We start from the raw sequence: 20127 nt of genomic DNA, 5'->3' as shown, positions 1-20127 counted from the left end.
GACCACTCCTCCTTTCTTCTTGTATCTCATTTGATGTGTGGATTATGTTTTGGGTATTCCAGTTTTCTAGGTTAATAACCACTTATTAGTGAGTGCATGCCATGATTCACCTTTTGAGTCTGGGTTACCTCACTTAGTATGATATTCTCTAGCTCCATCCATTTGCCTAAGAATTTCATGAATTCATTGTTTCTAATGGCTGAGTAGTACTCCATTGTGTAGATATACCACATTTTTTGCATCCACTCTTCTGTTGAGGGATACCTGGGTTCCTTCCAGCATCTGGCAATTATAAATAGGGCTGCTATGAACATAGTAGAGCATGTATCCTTATTACATGGTGGGGAATCCTCTGGGTATATGCCCAGGAGTGGTATAGCAGGATCTTCTGGAAGTGAGGTGCCCAGTTTTCGGAGGAACCGCCAGACTGATTTCCAGAGTGGTTGTACCAATTTGCAACCCCACCAGCAGTGGAGGAGTGTTCCTCTTTCTCCACACCCTCTCCAACACCTGCTGTCTCCTGAATTTTTAATCTTAGCCATTCTGACTGGTGTAAGATGAAATCTTAGTGTTGTTTTGATTTGAATTTCCCTAATGACTAATGAAGTTGAGCATTTTTTAAGATGCTTCTCCGCCATCCGAAGTTCTTCAGGTGAGAATTCTTTGTTTAACTCTGTACCTCATTTTTTAATAGGGTTGTTTGGTTTTCTGGAGTCTAACTTCTTGAGTTCTTTATATATATTGGATATTAGCCCTCTATCTGATGTAGGATTGGTGAAGATCTTTTCCCAATTTGTTGGTTGCCGATCTGTCCTCTTAATGGTGTCCTATGCCTTACAGAAACTCTGTAACCTTATGAGGTCCCATTTGTCAATTCTTGCTCTTAGAGCATACACTATTGGTGTTCTGTTCAGAAACTTTCTCCCTGTACCGATGTCCTCAAGGGTCTTCCCCAGTTTCTTTTCTATTAGCTTCAGAGTGTCTGGCTTTATGTGGAGGTCCTTGATCCATTTGGAGTTGAGCTTAGTACAAGGAGACAAGGATGGATCAATTCCCATTTTTCTGCATGCTGACCTCCAGTAGAACCAGCACCATTTGTTAAAAAGGCTATCTTTTTTCCATTGGATGTTTTCAGCCTCTTTGTCGAGGATCAAGTGGCCATAGGTGTGTGGGTTCATTTCTGGATCTTCAATCCTGTTCCATTGATCCTCCTGCCTGTCACTGTACCAATACCATGCAGTTTTTAACACTATTGCTCTGTAGTATTGCTTGAGGTAATCCCATGCCTCCTATCTGATCACTATGGAGTAAAAGTGGTCTTCAATAGCAACAGAAACAATAGAAAACCCACATAAACGTGGAAATTGAACAATATTCTACTCAATGATACCTTGGTCAAGGAAGAAATAAAGAAAGAAATTAAAGACTTTTTAGAACACAATGAAAATGAAAACACAACATACCCAAATCTATGGGACACAATGAAAGCAGTGCTAAGAGGAAAACTCATAGCCCTGAGTGCCTCCAAAAAGAAAATGGAGAGAGCATACATTACCAGCTTAATGACACACCTGAAAGCCCTAGAACAAACAGAAGCTATTTCACCCAGGAGGAGTAGAAGGCAGGAAATCATCAAACTCAGGGCCGAAATCAATCAAGTAGAAACAAAGAGAACCATACAAAAAATCAACAAAACCAGGAGCTGGTTCTTTGAGAAAATCAACAAGATAGATAAACCCTTAGCCAGACTGACCAAAGGGCACAGAGAAAGTATCCAAATTAACAAACTTAGAAATGAAAAGGGAGATATAACAACGGAAACTGAGGAAATCCAAAAAATCATCAGATCCTACTACAAGAGCCTATACTCAACACAACTGGAGAATCTGGAGGAAATGGACAATTTCCTTGACAGATACCAAATACCAAAATTAAATCAGGACCAACTAGACAATCTAAACAGTCCCATAAAGCCTAAAGAAATAGAAGGAGTCATAGAAAGTCTTCCAACCAAAAAAAGCACAGGACCAGATGGTTTCAGTGCAGAATTCTATCAAGACATTCAAAGAAGACCTAACACCAATACTCTTCAAACTATTCCACAAAATAGAAACAGAAGGAACACTACCCAATTCCTTCTACGAAGCCACAATTACACTGATACCAAAGCCACACAAAGATCCAACAAAGAAAGAGAACTTCAGACCAATTTCCCTTATGAACATCGATGCAAAAATACTCAATAAAATTCTTGCCAACCGAATCCAAGAACACATCAAAACGATCATCCACCATGATCAAGTAGGCTGCTTTATCCCGGGAATGCAGGGTTGGTTCAATATACGGAAATCCATCAATACAATCCACTACATAAACAAACTCAAAGAACAAAACCACATGGTCATTTCATTGGATGCTGAAAAAGCATTTGACAAAATTCAGCATCCTTTCATGCTTAAAGTCTTGGAGAGAACAGGAATTCAAGGCCCATACCTAAACATAGTAAAAGCAATATACAGCAAACCGGTAGCCAGCATCAAACTAAATGGAGAGAAACTTGAAGCAATCCCACTGAAATCAGAGACCAGACAAGGCTGCCCCCTTTCTCCTTATCTTTTCAATATTGTACTTGAGGTACTAGCTCAGGCAATTCGACAACATAAGGAGGTCAAAGGGATACAAATTGGAAAGGAGGAAGTCAAACTATCATTATTTGCAGACGACATGATAGTCTACCTAAGTGACCCAAAAAACTCCTCTAGAGAGCTCCTACAGCTGATAAACAACTTCAGCAAAGTGGCAGGTTATAAAATCAACTCAAGCAAATCAGTGGCCTTCCTATACTCAAAGGATAAGCAGGCTGAGAAAGAAATTAGGGAAATGACCCCCTTCACAATAGCCACAAACAATATAAAGTATCTTGGGGTGACTCTTACCAAACATGTGAAAGATCTGTATGACAAGAATTTCAAGACTCTGAAGAAGGAAATGGAAGAAGACCTCAAAAAATGGGAAAACCTCCCATGCTCATGGATCGGTAGAATCAATATAGTTAAAATGGCCATTTTGCCAAAAGCAATATACAGATTCAATGCAATACCCATCAAAATCCCAACTCAATTCTTCACAGAGTTAGAAAGAGCAATTATCAAATTCATCTGGAACAACAAAAAACCCAGGATAGCTAAAACTATTCTCAGCAACAAAAGAAAATCTGGGGGAATTCATTGTTTCTAATGTGTGTATATACACCACATTTTCTGTATCCATTCCTCCATTGAGGGACATCTGGGTTCTTGCCAGCTTCTGGCTACTACAAATACATTATTACATGCTGGGGAATCCTCTGGGTATATGCCCAGGAGTGGTATAACAGGGTCCTCCAGTAGTATCATGCCCAGTTTTCTAAGGAACCACCAAACTGATTTCCAGAGTGGTTGTACCAGCTTACAATCCCACCAGCAGTAGAGGAGTGTTCCTCTTTCTCCACATCCTCGCCAGCAACTGTTTTCTCCTGAGTTTTTGATCTTAGGCATTCTGATTGGTGCGAGGTGAAATCTCAGGGTTGTTTTGATTTGCATTTCCCTGATGACTAAGGATGTTGAGCATTTCTTTAGGTGCTTCTCAGCCATTCGATATATGAAGTCAAGGATCCTGGAGATCAGGAATTAGCGAATTACTCACATAGAATAAAAACATTTCAGGTCCTTAGAGTAGGTGGAAACCTACAAATCCAATTAGGTCCTCCTAACTTGCATGTACATATACATACATATACATACATGTACATACAAATATGTGTATTATGTATCAAATATATATGAATATAAACTTAAAATTTGTCATCAATAGCCATTAAATAGGTCTTTTGCCATTTAAGATTAATAGCTTATTTAATAGATTAAAATGATTATGCATAATAAATCATTAACAAATGGGATTTATCACAAAAACCCAAGCATAGTTCAACAGTAAACCATCTGTGTACTTCACCCACACTGAAGAATTAAAAGGAAAAATAATGATAATCTCAACAGATGTAGAAAAGGCATTTGCTATAACTCAGCATCCATTAAGGCTATAAACTCTCAGTGAACTCAGAACAGGAGAAAATGTCTTCACTCTGACAAAAGGCAACTAAGAAGTTCAAACCACAGTCCATGAAAACATTCGTACTTCCCCTTGGGTTACACTCAAAGCTATAAGTCCACTCTTACCCACCATTTCCATCTGTCTCTATGTAGAAGACAGTCCAAAAAAATTTTAAGGTACAAAAACTGGAAAAGAACTAAACTGTCATTACTTACAAATAGCCTGGTTGTTAACATAAAAAGTCCTTAGGAGTTTACAGAAAAATTTGGAGATCTAATAAATGAATTTAACAAAACAACAGGATAAAGCATCAATATTCAAGAAAAGCAACTCTATTTCTATAAGCAACAAACAGGAAAATTACATTTTAAATAGCATTTGCAATATCATTAAAAGGGAATAAAATACTTAAAACAATTTAATAAAAAATGTACATGATCTCTATATTGAAAACAACACTTCAGAGGAATCAGAAAAGACCTAATAGATTTACACCTTCTTCATGGACTGGGAGGAAAAAAAATCAATAATGCCAATTCTTTTCAAGTTGATTTAAAGATTCAACACCATCCCAAGTGAAAGCACACTGAGTATTGACACAGAAATGTCAAACTGAATAATTTATATGGAAACCTACAGGATACAAAATGGGCATTGCTGATGAGATAGAATAAAATTGGAGAACTTACATGACCTGATTTCTGAATTTTTTAAGTAAATTTATTTATTTATTCATTTACTTACTTACTTATTTGAGTGGTAGTACTTATGCTATGGCACATGTGTGAAGATAAGAGGATAACTCGCAGAGCCAGGCCTAGTCTTTGACATGTGTGTTCTAAGGGTTGAATTCAGGTCATTAGGCTCAGTGGCAAGGGCCACCATCTTGCTGGCTTGCTGGATTTACTTTTATTAAAAATCACAGTAATCAAGTCAGTGGGTGTTGGTGAGAGAACAGACAACATAAGAGTGAACAGAACAGAAAGTGTAGATAGAAACCATTAAATACTTAGTTAATTTGGAAAGCAGTGATTCTACTGAGTTCTCCCAGTCCATGAATCATGTATTTGAGTCTTCTCTGACTCCCCTGTACCGTTATATTTCCAACATCACCGGTACTTTGAGCTAGGAAAGAAACGGCTCTGAAGAAGAAAGACACTGTAACATTTCAGTATGTGTGGAAGAAAAGTGTAAGAACTGAACCGTCTACCTCATGCTCTACCCAAATAGTAATTCTAAGCAGATCACAGATATAAGGTAAAAATAAGACTAAGCAGTTAGAAAGGTGAGTATATTGCTCTCTAGGTAGAATGCTTACATTGGAATCATAAGACTCTGGCTTTAAGCCACAGCACTATTTTAAAATTAAATAAATACATGGATTAAAATAGCTTTTAAAGTAGGAGAATATATTACAACTTTAGGGTTGCAAGACATAAAATTTTAGAACAGAAAATACCACTGCAAAAGAGAACTCTATTTTCTGACGACACTGTTAAGGCTTGGGGTATAGCTCAGTGGTTTAGTGCTTGCCTAACATTCAAAAGGCCCTGGGTTTGATCCCTAGAACTTAGGAGCAACAGGAAAACACTTAAAAAATAAAAAGGCAGCCAGGTACAATGGCACCTACCTCTGTAACTCTAGTATTGGATAAGCCTAGAAAGGAGAATGGAGAATTAGAGGCAGGCATGGACTGCCTATTGAAATCCTATCTTAAAAAAAAAACGAAAAAGAAAGAAATACCCAGCACTTGGGAGGCAGAGGCAGGCGTATTTCTAAGTTCAAGGCCAGCCTGGTCTACAGAGTGAATTCCAGGACAGCCAGGGCTATACAGAGAAACCCTGTCTCAGGAGAAAAAAAAGAAGAAGAAAGGAAAAAGAAATTAAAAAAAGAGAGGAAGGAAGGAGTGAGGGAAGGAAGGAAGGAAGAAAAAGAAAAGAAAGCAAAGAGAATACAAGAAGAGAAGAAAGGGTAGGGGAATGAAGCGGACTGTTAAAAAAGAAAATACTTGCATGCTAACAAAGACATCTATCTCTAATACATGAAGAACTGTACTAGATGACAAAAATGTGCCTTCAAAATGGAATAAACTTACATTCATAAAACAAGATACAATAGTCCCCCTTTTCCAGTTTTACTTCCTGTGGTTTTGGTTACCCACAGTTAGTTACTACAGTAAAAAAAATTCAAGAAATAACTCAAAAAAATTTAAATAACTTTTATTAAAGCACATTGCCAAATTACTATATTTTATCAATTATTGCTTAACTTTTACTGTGCTTAATTTATAAAGTGCACTTCATCATATATATCTACATGTAGGACAGGAAATGTGTGTGTGTGTGTGTGTGTGTGTGTGTGTGTGTGTGTATACACATATATATACATATATAAGTTTAGTACTAACTACCACATCCAGTGTCATAGCACATATCTCTTGCAGAAAAGAGTAGGTCACTATACATACATACATACATACATACATACACACACACACACACACATATTACACTAAAAAATACTAAATATCCTTAGTTGTCAGGAATAAAATTAGGCAAGTTTTCATGCTCACTTAAAAATGGCTAATACTAGAAGAATGGTGGAATATATCTTAGAGAAGCTATACACAGAACAACTAGAATACTCATACAAAGCTAATGAACACTTTTTCAAAAATGACTCAACCACTGAAAACAACTTTCAGGTTCCTACGAAGTTACACAAATAACTATCCTTTCACCTGTAATTTGCAAGCCCAATGAAAGATGTAAACACAGAAAGACATAAAAATGTCCATAGCAGTTGTATTCATAATAACCAAATGCATACAATCTAAATGGCTAAGCAACAGGAAAGCAGTTAAACTGTAGTACAACAAAACACCAATCAGAAACAAACAAGCAAATATGCCTGATGCAAGATCATAGATTCAACAAGCTCAGTCATAAGAGGGCAAACTGTAATCACAGAATTACACTCAGATGCCAGCAGTCAACACAGCAGTGACCTCACAGTGGGCAGCTGGCAGAGGCTGAAAAGGTCATGATGGAGCACTGAGTGTGACAGTACTTACATAGAGATAATAAACCCTTGTCAAAATTCATCCAACTATATAGTTTACATATGCACATTTACTTTGTTGATTCTAACTCAATAGTCTACTTAATTCTTTATAATAAATATTGGTAAAGCAAAAAGGGTCTATAGTGGATGAAGAAGTGTGTGACTCACCCCTTGCCCAAATACTCAAAAAATGCCCGTACTTATATAAAAGCTGAAGTCTGCTCTACAATGTGAAGTTTTGTGTTAAGTGTGATTCCATCGTAAAAGAGACGTATTGTTAAACTAATTTCCCATGAAGACTCAAATGGTTATTCCCCACTTAATAACTGAAACAATCAAATATAGATAAGCTCTATTTTTTTAAGTGGCTATTTATCTGCACTCCAAAGATAGCATCTACTGTCCCTACTATCATTGCTATAAATATTACAAAAAGTGACTAGGTAGGAAGGGATAAAAAATTATTATAGAGGAAAAATATTATTGCAGTTAAAGGTTGTACAATTTTAGTCATTTAGCTACATATCAATGGTTATTTCACAAAGGGATCTATCATATTTACAGTCCAACATAGTTCATAATAACTGTTATTCTGGGTAATAAACAGATAGCCTGGCCTTAAAGAGGACATATAACGTAAACAAACTCACAAAAAAGTATACTTTTAAGCTTATTAATACGCTATTAGACTGGAAGGATGGCTCAGAAGTTAAAAGCACTAGCTTTTTAAATCCTCCTCTAAAAGATCTGGGTTCAATTTCCATTACCCATATGGCTGTTCACAACCATCTGTTACTACAGTGTCAAGTGATCTGACGCCCTCTTCTGGCCTCTGTGGGTACAAGGCACATACATGGTACACAGACATACATGTAGACAAAACATAAAATAATTTAAACAAAGTATATGTTATCATTTCAAATTCATTTAGATGTCTAATCCTAAAGCATGACAAAACACTACTAGAAAAACTATTGCTGCTATTATGACTTAGATGATTTTAAGCATTTTAATAATACATTAAAGGATATTTTGTGGATTATAATGGAAAGTAAAATCAACAGCCACAATAAGCAGATTAGTGGTAGCTTAGCGCTAGGAAGAGGTGGAAAAGGACAGCTAGACTACAGGATTCTTTTTAAAATAATGAGAACGTCCTAAAATTGACTCTGGTAATGGTACACATATTTCTGAGTGTCCAAACACAACTGGATTGTGCATATGGAATGGATAAACACTGTAATATATAAATTACATCTCTAAAACAGTATTAGTTGAAAAGCTAGATATTTTGATTGGTATTATATTGGAAGGCATAAGTCAATTTAAAGAAAATATGTACCTTTATAGTATGATTCTTTGAACACATGGAAATGGAATCATTTTCTACTTAATTAAATATCCCATGGTTTCTTATAAGAATATTTTATAGAATTCTATGTAAAAATATTATATATTTTTATTAGATTTATTGATGAGTATATTATATTTCTGGTGCAATTTATACAGTACCTTTAAAAACACAAGCTAGTCGGATGGCGGAGAAACATCTTAAAAAATGTTCAACTTCATTAGTCATCAGGGAAATGCAAATCAAAACAACCCTGAGATTTCACCTTACACCAGTCAGAATGGCTAAGATTAAAAACTCAGGAGACAGCAGGTGTTGGCGAGGATGTGGAGAAAGAGGAACACTCCTCCACTGCTGGTGGGGTTGCAAATTGGTACAACCACTCTGGAAATCAGCCTGGGGGTTCCTCAGAAAACTGGGCACGTCACTTCTGAAATATCCTGCTATACCACTCCTGGGCATATACCCAGAGGATTCCCCAGCATGTAATAAGGATACGTGCTCCACTATGCTCATAGCAGCGCTATTTATAATAGCCAGAAGCTGGAAAGAACCCAGGTATCCCTCAACAGAAGAATGGATGCAAAAGATGTTGTATATACACACAGTGGAGTACTATTCAGCCATTAGAAACAATGAATTCATGAAATTCTTAGGCAAATGGATGGAGCTGGAGAACATCATACTAAGTGAGGTAACCCAGTCTCAAAAGATCAATCATGGTGTGCACTCACTAATAAGTGGATATTAGCCTGGAAAACTGGAATACCCAAAACATAATCCACACATCAAATGAGGTAGAAGAAGAATGGAGGAGTGGCCCCTGGTTCTGGAAAGATTCAGTGTAGCAGTATAAGACAAAATCAGAACAGGGAAGTGGAAAGGGGTGGGTGGGAGAACAGGGGGAGGGAAGGGGCTTATGTGACTTTCGGGGAGTGGGGGGCCAGAAAAGGAGAAATCATTTGAAATGTAAATAAAAAATATATGGGGGGGGGGGGAGAGACAAGCTAGATACGGTGTCTTTACCTATACTCCTATACTTCTAGTACCAGGGAACTGAGGCAGGAGGATCAAGAGTTATAGGCCTGCCTGGGTTACATTGTGAGTTCTAAAATTTTGTTTCTAATTACTTGGAAGCTAGGTAGAGAAGGAGAAAACGGATTGAGTGAAGAAACATAAAAAGAAATATGTATCTAATTCACATTAAATTTCTAAAACTTCATTCTGATCCTTACTAAAAACATAAAACTTCTGAATTACAATACTATGTTTCTACAAATAAACATGGTAATATTGTGCTATTAAAGTCAAAACCTATGATTATGCATTATTAAGAAAATGTTTCTTCACACAGTCTGGAGATTTAGTTACAGGTAGCTTTTCTATGGCTTCCAAGGATTGGAACTGTGGGGAAATTATTCAGCTACCTGGTGAATTTACAAAATAGGAATTCCAGCTCTTCCACAGGGACTTGTTGTGACAAAGAATAGTCAAAAGTGCTTTGGGTAATCTATAGTAGATATTCAAGAAATAGAATTATATTAACATCAATATAGTATGATTTCCCACACCATAAAATGTAATGATGAAATTGTAAAAGTTGTATTATTGGGTCACTTAGGTAGACTATATCACCTGCAAATAATGATAGTTTGACTTCTTGCTTTCCAGTTTGTATCCCTTTGACCTCCTTATGTTGTCTAATTGCCCGAGCTAGTACCTCAAGTACAATATTGAAAAGATAAGGAGAAAGGGGGCAGCCCTGTGTAGTCCCTGATTTTAGTGGGATTGCTCCAAGTTTCTCTCCATTTAGTTTGATGCTGGCTACTGGTTTGCTATATACTGCTTTTACTATGTTTAGGTATGGGCCTTGAATTCCTGTTCTTTCCAAGAATTTAAGCATGAAAGGATGCTGAATTTTGTCAAATGCTTTTTAAGCATCCAATGAAATGACCATGTGGTTTTTTTCTTTGAGTTTGTTTATGTAGTGGATTGCATTGCTGGATTTCCGTATATTGAACCAACCCTGCATCCCTGGGATAAATCCTACTTGATCATGGCGGATGATCGTTTTTATGTGTTCTTGGATTCGGTTGGCAAGAATTTTATTGAGTATTTTTACATCGATGTTCACAAGGGAAATTGGTCTGCAGTTCTCTTTCTTTGTTGGATCTTTGCGTGGTTTTGGTATCAGCATAATTATGGCTTCATAGAAGGAATTGGGTAGTGTTCCTTCTGTTTGTATTTTATGGAATAGTTTGAAGAGTATTGGTGTTAGGTCTTCTTTGAAGGTCTGATAGAATTCTGCACTGAAACCATCTATCTGGTCCTGTGCTTTTTTTGGTTGGAAGACTTTCTATGACCCCTTCTATTTCTTTAGGGATTATGGAACTGTTTAGATGATCTATTTGGTCCTGATTTAATTTTGGTATTTGGTATCTGTCTAGGAAATTGTCCATTTCCTCCAGATTCTCCAGTTGTGTTGAGTATAGGCTTTGATAGTAAGATCTGACGATTTTTTGAATGTCTTCAGTTTCTGTTGTTATATCCCCCTTTTCATTTCTAATTTTGTTAATTTGGATACTTTCTCTCTGCCCTTTGGTCAGTCTGGCTAAGGGTTTATCTATCTTGTTGATTTTATCAAAGAACCAGCTCCTGGTTTTGTTGATTCTTTGTATCGTTCTCTTTGTTTCCACTTGATTGATTTTAGCCCTGAGTTTGATGATTTCCTGTCTTCTACTCCTCCTGGGTGAATTGGCTTCTTTTTGTTCCAGGGCTTTCAGGTGTGTCGTTAAGCTGCTAGTGTATGCTCTCTCCATTTTCTTTTTGGAGGCACTCAGGGCTATGAGTTTTCCTCTTAGCACTGCTTTCATACCCAAAGATTTGGGTATGTTGTGTCTTCATTTTCATTAAATTCTAAAAAGTCTCTGATTTCTTTCCTTATTTCTTCCTTGGTCAAGGTGTCATTGAGTAGAGTATTGTTCAGCCTCCATGTGTATGTGGGATTTCTGTTGTTTTTATTGCTATTGAAAACCACTCTTACGCCATAGTGATCTGATAGGAGGCATGGGATTAATTCAATCTTCTTATATTTGTTGAGGTCTGTTTTATGACCAATTATATGGTCGATTTTGGAGAAGGAACCATGAGGTGCTGAGAAAAAGGTATATTCTTTTGCTTTAGGGCGAAATGTTCTATAAATATCAGTCAAATCCAATTGGTCCAAAGCTTCAATTAGTTTTACTGTGTCCCTCTACCTAAGTGACCCAAAAAACTCCACCAGAGAACTCCTACAGCTGATAAACAACTTGAGCAAAGTGGCAGGTTATAAAATCAGCTCAAGCAAATCAGTAGCCTTCCTATACTCAAAGGATAAGCAGGCTGAGAAAGAAATTAGGGAAATGACCCCCTTCACAATAGCCACAAACAGTATAAAGTACCTTGGGGGTGACTCTTACCAAACATGTGAAAGATCTGTATGACAAGAACTTCAAGACTCTGGAAAACGAAATGGAAGAAGACCTCAAAAAATGAAAAAACCTCCTATGCTCATGGATCGGCAGGATTAATATAGTTAAAATGGCCATTTTGCCAAAAAGCAGTATACAGATTCAATGCAATACCCATCAAAATCCCAACTCAATTCTTCACAGAGTTAGAAAGAGCAATTATCAAATTCATCTGGAACAACAAAAAACCCAGGATAGCTAAAACTATTCTCAGCAACAAAAGAAAATCTGGGGGAATCAGTATCCCTGACCTCAAGCAATACTACAGAGCAATAGTGTTAAAAACTGCATGGTATTGGTACAGTGACAGGCAGGAGGATCAATGGAACAGGATTGAAGATCCAGAAATGAACCCACACACCTATGGCCACTTGATCCTCGACAAAGAGGCTGAAAACATCCAATGGAAAAAAGATAGCCTTTTCAACAAATGGTGCTGGTTCAACTGGAGGTCAGCATGCAGAAGAATGCGAATTGATCCATCCTTGTCTCCTTGTACTAAGCTCAAATCCAAATGGATCAAGGACCTCCACATAAAGCCAGACACTCTGAAGCTAATAGAAAAGAAACTGGGGAAGACCCTTGAGGACATCAGTACAGGGAGAAAGTTTCTGAACAGAACACCAATAGTGTATGCTCTAAGAGGAAGAATTGACAAATGGGACCTCATAAAATTACAAAGTTTCTGTAAGGCAAAGGACACCATCAAGAGGACAAATCGGCAACCAACAAATTGGGAAAAGATCTTCACCAATCCTACATCAGATAGAGGGCTAATATCCAATATATATAAAGAACTCAAGAAGTTAGACTCCAGAAAACCAAAAAACCCTATTAAAAAATGGGGTACAGAGTTAAACAAAGAATTCTCACCTGAAGAACTTCGGATGGCGGAGAAGCATCTTAAAAAATGCTCAACTTCATTAGTCATTAGGGAAATGCAAATCAAAATAACCCTGAGATTTCACCTTACACCAGTCAGAATGGCTAAGATTAAAAATTCAGGAGACAGCAGGTGTTGGAGAGGGTGTGGAGAAAGAGGAACACTCCTCCACTGCTGGTGGGGTTGCAAATTGGTACAACCACTCTGGAAATCAGTCTGGCGGTTCCTCAGAAAACTGGGTACCTCACTTCCAGAAGATCCTGCTATATCACTCCTGGGCATATACCCAGAAGACTCCCCACCATGTAATAAGGACACATGTTCTACTATGTTCATAGCAGCCCTATTTATAATTGCCAGATGCTGGAAAGAACCCAGGTATCCCTCAACAGAAGAGTGGATGCAAAAAATGTGGTATATCTACACAATGGAGTACTATTCAGCCATTAGAAACAACGAATTCATGAAATTCTTAGGCAAATGGATGGAGCTAGAGAATATCATACTCAGTGAGGTAACCCAGACTCAAAAGGTGAATCATGGTATGCACTCACTAATAAGTGGATATTAACCTAGAAAATTGGAATACCCAAAACATAATCCACACATCAAATGAGGTACAAGAAGAAAGGAGGAGTGGCCCCTGGTTCTGGAAAGACTCAGTGAAACAGTATTCAGCAAAACCAGAACGGGGAAGTGGGAAGGGGTGGATGGGAGGACAGGGGAAGAGAAGGGGGCTTACGGGACTTTCGGGGAGTGGGGGGGGCTAGAAAAGGGGAAATCATTTGAAATGTAAATAAATTATATCGAATAAAAAAAATTAAAAAAAAAAGAAAAAAAAAAGAAAAAAGAAAATGTTTTACATTTTATAAGACTAGATCTTTTACTAAACCTCACAGCCAGAGTTAATAATATACCTTGATGTCACCTAAAACTTAAGACTGGGCCAGGATGTAGTGGTGCATGTCTTTAACCGTAGCACTTGGGAGGCATAGGAGGACAAGTCTCTATGGGTTTGAAGCCAGCCTGGTCTATACAGTGAGTTCTAAGAAAGCCAGGGCTACATACAGAAACCCTGTCTCAAAACAAAACAAAGACTTAAATTGTTGTTCTATTCTATAGTGGTCTGAATGGGTATGGCCCCCACGGATTCCTATATTTAAATGCTTGGCCCGTTGGGACTGGCACAATTAGGAGGTGTGGCCTTGTTGGAGAAGGTGTGGGAATGGGTTTTGGGGTCTCCTATGCTCAAGCTATACCCAGTGTGAGATACAGTCTCCTTCTGGTACCTAGAGATCAAGATGTAGAATTCTCAGCTCCTTCTCCACCACCATGTCAGTCTGGATGGAGTCATGTTTCCCACCATAATGATAAGGGACTGAACCTCTGACACTGCAAACCAGCCCCAGTTAAATGTTCTCCTTTATAAGAGTTGCCTTGGTCATGGTGTCTCCTCACAGCAATGGAAACCCTCACCAAGACATATCATGTCCTCAACCTGTTTGTTTTCTGCCTTTAAGAAAATGATTTATCAATCAACTTTACTTGCTTGCATTCCTCATATAATTGACTTTTAGCTAATGCAGAGTTGTAATCTTAAATTGTGCACTCTTCCATGCCCCTGATTCAAAACAATGTGTGCATGCTCTAATAATCACTTGCTGAAAGCAGCAGGTATAGAGGTTGAAAGCAATCTTTTGTTTTGGTTTGGATTTTTGTTTTTATTGTTTTAGATGGCTTTTTGTTTGTTTTTGTTGTTGTTGTTGTTTCTGAGACAGGGTTTCTCTGTGTAACAGCCCTGGCTATCCAGGGATTGACTAGGATCAGGCTGACCTTAAACTCAAAGATCTGCCTACCTCTGACTCCTGAGAACTAGAATTAAAGGCATGTGCCACCACATCCAACTTGAAAGCAGTATTTTAAATGAATAACCACCATAAATGTTGAACACAAATGATAAACAATGACGTTTGTAGTACCATTTATTTGTTATTTGGGTCAGTTGGGGTCAATTAGAGTCTATACTTAATCCCTTGTAAAAACCCTGTTAAAGATTTCAGTAAAGCATACATCATTCCTTCCCCCATATGATGCCTTCTATGATGTCAGTGAAGACAGAACAAAACCCTTTGTTAGGGACAGGCACACAGCTAAGGACAACACATAGATACACAGACAGATTCACAGGACAAACTTTAGGTAGTCACAGATTCAGACTCATGCAACAGACAGAAAAAGGATAGAAAACATACAGAACATGTCTATGTAGCATATCCAAATCTGGCCTTGATTTTGGTTAAATGACACCAAAAGAAAGTGCTTCTATTTATTTCCTTAATGTAATAACAATGTATTATTGGTGACTTGTAGTTTATGACTGTTGCATTCAAATCAACTACAAAAAGCCTACATACAAAACCTGTTTAGAAAAATGGCCACTTGAAATTCTAAAATGTTTCAGTTTTAAAAGTATCCAAATAAATATTTTCACAAACGGCTATTTTTTTGTTGTTGTTGAAGTAATGTGAAAGATACACAATATGTCAATGTCTTTAACACAAAGAGATTCTCAGGAAGTATGAAATCTTTAAGTTACTAATCAATGACCAACACTAACATATTGATAAACAATTGATATGATGTTACCTGATCAATGATAGAATTTAGTTTGGTAAGTAACAGAAATCCTCGTCCATTGACAAGGTACTGTCCAAGGGTTGCCATGTGTGTCTCCTCCTCTTCTTCTTCCCTGGCTTCTGCCCTCTGGACAACTGCATTGCAAAGCTGGTTGACATCGATCAGAAATTCACGTGCCAATGAGTTGCTGTCGGTGCTCATGACAGAGCTATAAAATGAACAGGATATGAGAGATTTTTTAAAAAATAAATGTAAATTTACCTTTAAATATATGGGATTTTTGTAGACTGACTTAAAACTGCTAGATTTCAGTTCCTAGCTCTCTACTATTCTCAGGCATAGTTCTGACCTTATTAGGTAATTCCTATGACAGTGCTAGTACCAGGTTTGAAACACCTCAATACAGTAGGAAGACATAAATGACACTGCTTGGGAGAAGACACCAGTGAGCAGTGGCAGTGCAGGGAGGGTCTGACTTTCTCTCTTACATAGAATAAAAATAAACCATTACTTAGGAAATGGTTTTTACTTTACATGTTTAAAACAGATAAATGGACCTTTTAAAAATATAAACTGGAGGTTGCAAAAATGGCTTAGTGGTTAAAAACCCTTGCTGCTCCTGCAAAGGACCTAGATTCAGTTCCTAGAATCCATATGGCAACTTACAACTGCCTTGTAACTCCAGTTCCAGGGGATCCAAGAGCCTCCATGAGCACCAAGCATGCATGTGATGCACATATATATATATGCAGAAAAGACACTCATGCACATAAAATTAGAATAAATAAATATTCAGCTATAGGATAAATAATATAATATAGTATAACACACAGTTTTTCTCTTGATACAATGCAATCACTGGCCTACCCTCCACAACTACCAACACGTAGTCAAGGCTGAAAGTGGTGGTTCCTGTCAGGTGAGTGACAACTAAAGAAATTCAGCTGCTGAGCTTATGCCACTTTTAGTCAAATAATACAGCATTTTAAGATTAAGGAAAACAGCAAGGTAAAACACAAAGGAATGAATATAGAGGGAAAATGTATAACCATTCAGAAAACAAAAAAAAAATCACAAACAACATAATATTCAAAGAATTTGGGAATAGTTTTATCTATGGTCAGAAGTAATTTGGAAGACTGGAAAGAGCTTAGCACTTAAGAATAGTTGCTGCACCATGGCTCTGGCCATGTACGTGGTAGAGGATGGCCTTGTTGGACATCAGTAGGAAGAGAGGCCCTTGGTCCTGTGGGGGTTCAATGCCCCAGTGTAGAGGAATGCTAGTGTGGGAAGCCGGGACTGGGTGGGTGGGTAGGGGGAAACACCCTCATAGAGGCAGGGGGAGGAAGGATGGTATGGGGATTTCCGGAGGGGGAGACCTGGAAAAGGTAAAACATTTAAAGTGTAAATAAAGAAAATAGCCAATAAAAGAAAAAAACCAAACAAAGAATCGTTACTGGTCTTGCAGAGGACCTAGATTTAGCTCTAGAGCCCACATGCAGCTAACAATCGTCTGTATTGCAGTGCCAGCAGATCTGACACCTCTTCTGGCCTCTGCAGGCAGCAGGCATGCACAGGGTGCACACACATAAATACAAGAAAAACATTCAAACATGTAACAGCTTTTTTTCACATTAGCTCTCTTGCTCTTTAGTTTTTTAAACTGACAAAACAACTGACAACCCAAAGGGGTTGTGACTCATAGATTGAGAGCCACTGCTTTAAATCACCTAGCAATATGTGCTACAATAAACCACAACAATCTGTATATACACTTTCCTAGGGAGAATCTGTTTACTTTAACTATATAGCTCCAAAATTTTACCTTGAACCAAGTCTTTATTTTTCTTTTTCTTTTTTGAACCAAGTCTTCTAACCATTAATATTTATTATGTTACTCACCTGTCTTTCAACACTTCTGTAACATTCAGCTTGTATATATTTTGGTTCATGAACTAGATAAAACTGTCTCAGCATAAGGCTTCACCTATAAGAAGAAGATGCAGATACATTAGTGGTAATAATAATCAAATAATGTTAATAAAGTTCTGACAAAAAATCTGTAGCCTGTTTTAGTATGTGATATATGTAACAGGCAATAAATTATTTGTAATCCCAAAACCACAAAAGTCCTAGCCAGCTGAGGACCTCTTAGAGCCACCTCACGGGCAGCTGTGCCTGTCCACTCACCTGCTGACCCCTAATAACCTGCCATCTGGGAAAGGGGCAGAGTCCCACAACTTATACAAGTAATACTACCCAGTGGGCAACCCCAGCCCTACCACCCATGCTGAAAATGGGGCAAAGCTACATATCTAGCACAACTAGACAGCACCAACTTCTAAACCCTTACTGTTATACACAATAAATTAGTGCATCTCTCAACTGGGATCAGAGAAGCTTGTAGTAGACAGTAATGTAACACAGAGACCCATAACTGGTCAATATGCAGAGAATAAGAAAGTGTGGATTGTTCAACCACAGATGGGACATCTGTATCATGCCCTTCCCCCAAGACTCAGGGATATACAAAGAGGAGGTAGAAAGATTGTAAGAACCAGAAGCAACAGATGACTATAGCGAAACTGTTTTCTACAATACAACAGGAAAGCTTCACAGAGAAACTGACAGTGGCTACAGCAGAATGCTCAAGACCTGCACACGGTCAAGCCAGACAAAACCTCAGAATGAAGAGAGGAGGTGGTCAGGAAGTTCCAACCCTGAAGAGTTATAGGCAACTGATGACTACTAGGAAGTTCAGGCACTTTTCTTCAGGGATACAGCACCTGAGAAGCTTCCTATGCTCCAGTAGATGGCTCCACATCTATGCATACTGGTAACACTAAGTGAACTCTTGAGTTTTAAAAAAGAGAGAAACAGAACATACGAAAACAGAACATAGGGAGTGGCAGTGGTGGGGATAGGGGAGGAGTTGGAAAAGAGGGAATAGGGGTGTGGAACTGATCAAAACAATATATGCATACATTCTTAATTAACAAAAAATTTTGAATAAAGAATAAATGCTGGTCCTGGAAAGGCTTGATGTAGCAATGTATGGGATTACCAGGACAGAGAAGTGGGAGGGAGCTGACTGGGGAACAGGTGAAGGGAAAAGGGCTTATGGGACTTATGGGGAGGGGGTAACCGGGAAAGGGGAAATCATTTGGAATGTAAACAAAGAATGTAGAAAATTAAAAAAAATAAAAATAAAAAAATAAAAATAAAAAAAGAATAAATGCCTAGCTCCAAGAACTGAGTCACTGGGAAGGGAATTCTGGAATATAGAGCTATAAACTTCATCACAGTACTCGTCCTTTTCTAACCCCTACTTCCAGATAAGGCACAAATTAGCCACAAAGGAGAATGAGACAAGTATCAGTCTTCTAAACAGGGAAATCTAGGAACTGGTGGAGTATCACCCATATATAATTCAGTGTCCTTACAGCCAGCCAATTAATTACTCTCCTATAAGTGTAAATAGTATTTGAAAATACATGAGAACTCAAAATACCAAAACCAAATAATGATAAATTCCCACCAAAATTCATATTCTTAAATTCCTTGTTTTGTTTGAATCCTTTAAATGAAACTGATTTCTTTCTGTATAATACAATGAACGCTACTTCAAAATGCTAAGGGAAATTTTGTGCTTCTGAGAGCGGCAAGATGATTCTGTTTAGGCTGAGAAAGAAATTAGGGAAATGACCCCCTTCACAATAGCCACAAACAGTATAAAGTATCTTGGAGTGACTCTTACCAAACATGTGAAAGATCTGTATGACAAGAACTTCAAGACTCTGAAGAAGGAAATGGAAGAAGACCTCAAAAAATGGGAAAACCTCCCATGTTCATGGATCGGTAGAATCAATATAGTTAAAATGGCCATTTTGCCAAAAGCAATATACAGATTCAATGCAATACCCATCAAAATCCCAACTCAATTCTTCACAGAGTTAGAAAGAGCAATTATCAAATTCATCTGGAACAACAAAAAACCCAGGATAGCTAAAACTATTCTCAGCAACAAAAGAAATTCTGGGGGAATCAGTATCCCTGACCTCAAGCAATACTACAGAGCAATAGTGTTAAAAACTGCATGGTATTGGTACAGTGACAGGCAAGAGGATCAATGGAACAGGATTGAAGATCCAGAAATGAACCCACACACCTATGGCCACTTGATCCTCGACAAAGAGGCTGAAAACATCCAATGGAAAAAAGATAGCCTTTTCAACAAATGGTGCTGGTTCAACTGGAGGTCAGCATGCAGAAGAATGCGAATTGATCCATCCTTGTCTCCTTGTACTAAGCTCAAATCCAAATGGATCAAGGACCTCCACATAAAGCCAGACACTCTGAAGCTAATAGAAAAGAAACTGGGGAAGACCCTTGAGGACATCGGTACAGGGAGAAAGTTTATGAACAGAACACCAATAGCGTATGCTCTAAGATCAAGAATTGACAAATGGGACCTCATAAAATTACAAAGTTTCTATAAGGCAAAGGACACCATCAAGAAGACAAATCGGCAACCAACAAATTGGGAAAAGATCTTCACCAATCCTACATCAGATAGAGGGCTAATATCCAAT

At 37.9% G+C, this 20127-nt stretch overlaps 1 protein-coding gene across 3 annotated transcripts in view; it reads right to left on the bottom strand.

The window, feature by feature from the left end:
• Nucleotides 1-20127, bottom strand: part of Lyst (lysosomal trafficking regulator) — a 196083-nt gene that overhangs the window by 159186 nt on the left and 16770 nt on the right. For all 3 annotated transcript variants that reach the window (XM_052157710.1, XM_052157707.1, XM_052157708.1), the window contains exons 2-3: nt 17438-17522; nt 15545-15743 (exon numbers count right to left, since the gene is read on the bottom strand). In XM_052157710.1, the coding sequence (XP_052013670.1) occupies nt 15545-15743; nt 17438-17487 (249 nt within the window). In that variant the 5' untranslated portion in view covers nt 17488-17522. The remainder of the gene's footprint in view (nt 1-15544; nt 15744-17437; nt 17523-20127) is intronic.

The sequence above is a fragment of the Apodemus sylvaticus genome, chromosome 14 (assembly GCF_947179515.1).
Source record: "Apodemus sylvaticus chromosome 14, mApoSyl1.1, whole genome shotgun sequence".
In the NCBI taxonomy this organism is placed as follows: Eukaryota; Metazoa; Chordata; class Mammalia; order Rodentia; family Muridae; genus Apodemus; species Apodemus sylvaticus.
Note: the sequence above shows the minus strand (reverse complement) of the source record. Positions and strands in the feature narration are given on the sequence as shown.